Source organism: Scomber japonicus, chromosome 15 (genome assembly GCF_027409825.1).
Source record: "Scomber japonicus isolate fScoJap1 chromosome 15, fScoJap1.pri, whole genome shotgun sequence".
Classification (NCBI taxonomy): Eukaryota; Metazoa; Chordata; class Actinopteri; order Scombriformes; family Scombridae; genus Scomber; species Scomber japonicus.
In genome coordinates this window covers 836459-839908 of record NC_070592.1, presented here as the reverse complement: position 1 = coordinate 839908, position 3450 = coordinate 836459, and the positions used below count along the sequence as shown (strand labels likewise).

The 3450-nt window shown below is 59.0% G+C and overlaps 1 protein-coding gene across 1 annotated transcript in view; it reads right to left on the bottom strand.

The window, feature by feature from the left end:
- Positions 1-623: 623 nt before the first annotated feature.
- rfx5 (regulatory factor X, 5) overlaps positions 624-3450 on the bottom strand; it is an 11235-nt gene continuing 8408 nt past the window's right edge. Inside the window, exons 8-11 of the mRNA XM_053334330.1 lie at positions 2352-2550; positions 1980-2059; positions 1766-1882; positions 624-1643 (exon numbers count right to left, since the gene is read on the bottom strand). Of these exons, the coding sequence (XP_053190305.1) occupies positions 624-1643; positions 1766-1882; positions 1980-2059; positions 2352-2550 (1416 nt within the window). The remainder of the gene's footprint in view (positions 1644-1765; positions 1883-1979; positions 2060-2351; positions 2551-3450) is intronic.

The following is a 3450-nucleotide window of genomic DNA, read 5'->3' as shown; positions in this document are numbered from 1 at the left end:
GGAGGAGCAGATCTTGCCGTCCTGCTCCTCCTCGGGGACTGAAGGAGGACGGAGGAGCAGATCTGAGCTCATCTTTTCATTTTTAGCACAAAGAACCTTCGCAGGCTCTGACCCGTAGTACTTCCTGTCTCTGTGTCAGCTGATGTCCGTCTGAGGCCGAGTTACCTCCTCCTCCCTCACCTCCTCCTCCCTCACCTCCTCCTCCCTCACTTCCTCCCTCACCCCCTCCTCCCTCACTTCCTCCCTCACCTCCTCCTCCCTCACTTCCTCCCTCACCCCCTCCTCCCTCACCTCCTCCTCCCTCACTTCCTCCTCCCTCACCTCCTCCTCCATCCCTCCTTCTTTTATATCTGTTTTTCTTTTTTCTTTTATCTGATGTGAGTTCATCAGCAGCGAGGTGACGGAGGAGGTGGAGGAGGAGTTTCAGCCTCAGGCGGCTCAGACACTCGTTCAGGTCTCTGGAAGCAGACTGGAGGACAGCATGGCAACGGTTTGGCTTCATTCATCCCTGATTGGCTCTCTGCTGCCGCCAATCTGGGATTCCACCAATAAGGAAGAGGGGCGGAGAGGAGGGGGCGGGGCTTTGATGCAGGTGAGGTAAAAGCTGAGTGAGGAGTGATGAGCTAGTGTCCCTCCCTCTGTGAGGAGGTGCTGCTGTCAGCTGACTGCTCCTCTCCGAGAGGAGGAGCAGAGGTGGAGGAGGAAGGCTGCGGGCTGACGTCCAGCGGCGTGAGCGTGATCTCCACCTCCGCCTGCTCCTCGTGCAGCGTGGGCAGAGGAGGCTGGAGAGGAGCGCTGTTGTTGCTCGGTCTCGGAGCTTTCTGGATCACCTCCACCATCTGCGTCCTCCCCGCCGCCAGCTCCCAGCTGCTCCCCGGGCTCTGGAAGAGGAGCAGCGGCCGGCCGTGGCGGTCGGGCTCGGCCGCGGTGCCGGTCTGACACTGCACCACCACGCCGCGGTGCTCCACCAGCCGGTGAGCCTCCGACACCGCCGGCAGCTGACTGAGGACCAGAGGAGGCTCCTGGATCACCAGCATCGGTGGTGCCGCCGGCGCCGCCGAAGAGGAGGAGGCTTTCTGGATGACGCCGCCGGTCGGGGAGGTGATGATGGAGGGCGGGGGGGGAGGAGGCGGAGGCTGAGGAGGAGCAGAAGGAGCAGCGGGCGGAGCGTCTTCCGGTCGAGGTTTTCTCGGCCGACCGCGTTTCCGTTTGACGGGAGGAGCGCTGGCGGCAGAGCTGCCGGGCACGCCGGGCCCACCGGACGAACCGCCCTCCAACGGGCGCTTGACGGCCCCCCCTCGAGCTTTCTGGACCACGGACGTGGGCGCGGCCGGGGCGTGCTGCTGGGGGGGGGGCTGCGGGGGCGGAGCCACCATGTCCCGGTCGTACAGACAGCCCTGCGGCAGGATCACCACCGGCAACGGCCCGCCCTGCTGCTGCGGTAGTGTTGCCATGGCGATGACCTTCATCCCACCACCGCTGGCGGCGGCGGCGGCGGCCGGCCCTCCGGGACCCGACGCCCCCCCGACACCCGAGGCGTCTTTGGGGGCCAGCGAGGGGGGCGAGGAGCGGACCGAGAGCGTCTTATCAGGGAGGGAGCTGCGAGGGAGGATTCTTGGTAACTGCTTCATGAAGGCCTCCACCTGCCAATCAATAATCAACCAATCAGCTTATTGATTATTAGTAACTATGGAAACACACACTAAACACTGCAGGTGAATACAGGTGCATCTATGGATTAGTGTCTACATGAATCTATACGTACAGCAGGACGCAGAGACGAGGACGAGGGAGGAGGGGCGTCCAGAGATGAAGGTTTGGACGACGATGATGATGATTTGTCTCCAGCCGGCTTCAGAGACGACGAATCAGCTGTTTCCCTCTGAAAGAGACAGGAAGTGAGACAGGAAGTGAGCGAGCACAGTCACAGCGTCTGTATGTGATCAATAAATCAATAACTGTAAGGAACAGCTGATCACCTTCTGATCAGCAGCGTCGCTCTCGGCTTTAGAGATGACCGGAGTCTTCTTGATCACCTTGTGCGGTTTGGCCGGACCTCCTGCAGCACAAAGTCAGCTGTCAATCAACTCAGCTGTCAATCAACTCAGCTGTCAATCAACTCAGCTGTCAATCAACTCAGCTGTCAATCAACTCAGCTGTCAATCAACTCAACTGTCAATCAACTCAAGAAGAGACAGCAGCAGATTCATTAAGCCGGTGTAAAGTATTGATCAGACAGTTGAAGTGGAGATTGATCCTCTGGAGAGAAGACGTCTCACTCTTTTGGAACTCCAGAGTGGAGCGTCTTCCCTCACAGAGGATCTTCGGTAGCAGGAAGTGATGTCACAGACCTGCGAGTGCGGCAGAGCTGACGAGCTCGGCTTGGCTGCAGCGAGGGTTGACGATGTGCTCCTGGATCAGGTAGCGAGCGATCTCCACCACCGTGTCGAACGAGCGCTTCAGGATCTTCTGCGCCCAATCACAGATGAGCTCGCAGGCCGCCTCGGTCACTTCCTGTTTGTACGTCTGGACGAGCTCGGTCAGCTCAGCCTGAGGAGGAAGAGGAAGAGGAGGATGAGACAAACTAAACAATCAGAGAACACATTAAACACGTTTCCTACAGATGTTTCTGTTCTTCTCGTTTTTGTCGCTTCATGAAACGAAGTGGAAACGTCGCCTGAGAGGGGGGGGGGTGGGGGGGCGGGGGGCTGGTGAGCGTCTGGTAACTGGGCTTTGATCCACGAGGCTCAGTCGGGCACAGCCTGGAGAAACAACGTGGAGTCCCCACCCTGTGGACCACCACCTGCAGGGATAAGGTCTGGGGTCGCTCCCCGGCTGAGTGCAGCAGTGTTGGAGTTCTCCTGCAGAACGAGAGGGTCGTCTCCTTGTGACTCGGTGTTTTTGGGAGGAAGACTCTGACTGGTGTCTGTGTGTCTGCACCAAACACCCTAACCCTAACCCAGCTCAGGATACTGGCCTTCTTGGACTCTCTGGGACCTGGAGGCCTGCTGAGTCCATAGTTCTGCTGGGGGACTTCAACGCCCATGTGGGCAACGATGGAGATCTTCAACTCCCACCTCCAGAAGGGAAGCAGGGCTGGGCCCAGGCTGGTCTCAGCTGACCTGGACTGCTGACCTGGACTGGGGATATTGTCGGGCAGTGGAAGGAACACTTTGAGGAACTCCAAACCCGACCAACATGTCCTCTATGGAGGAGGCAGAGCTGGATGATCCGGGGAATCTTCATTCATATCCCTGGCAGAGGTCTCTGAGGTAGTTAAACAGCTCCTCAGTGGCACCTGGGGGCGGGGGGGGGGCCTGATGCTGCTGCTGGAAAGGAGGCTCTGACTGATTGTTGAACCTCTGATTCAGGAGCGATGTGGATTCTGGCCGTGGAACAGTGGACCAGCTCTTCACCCTGCAGGGATACTAGAGGGGTCATGGGAGTTCA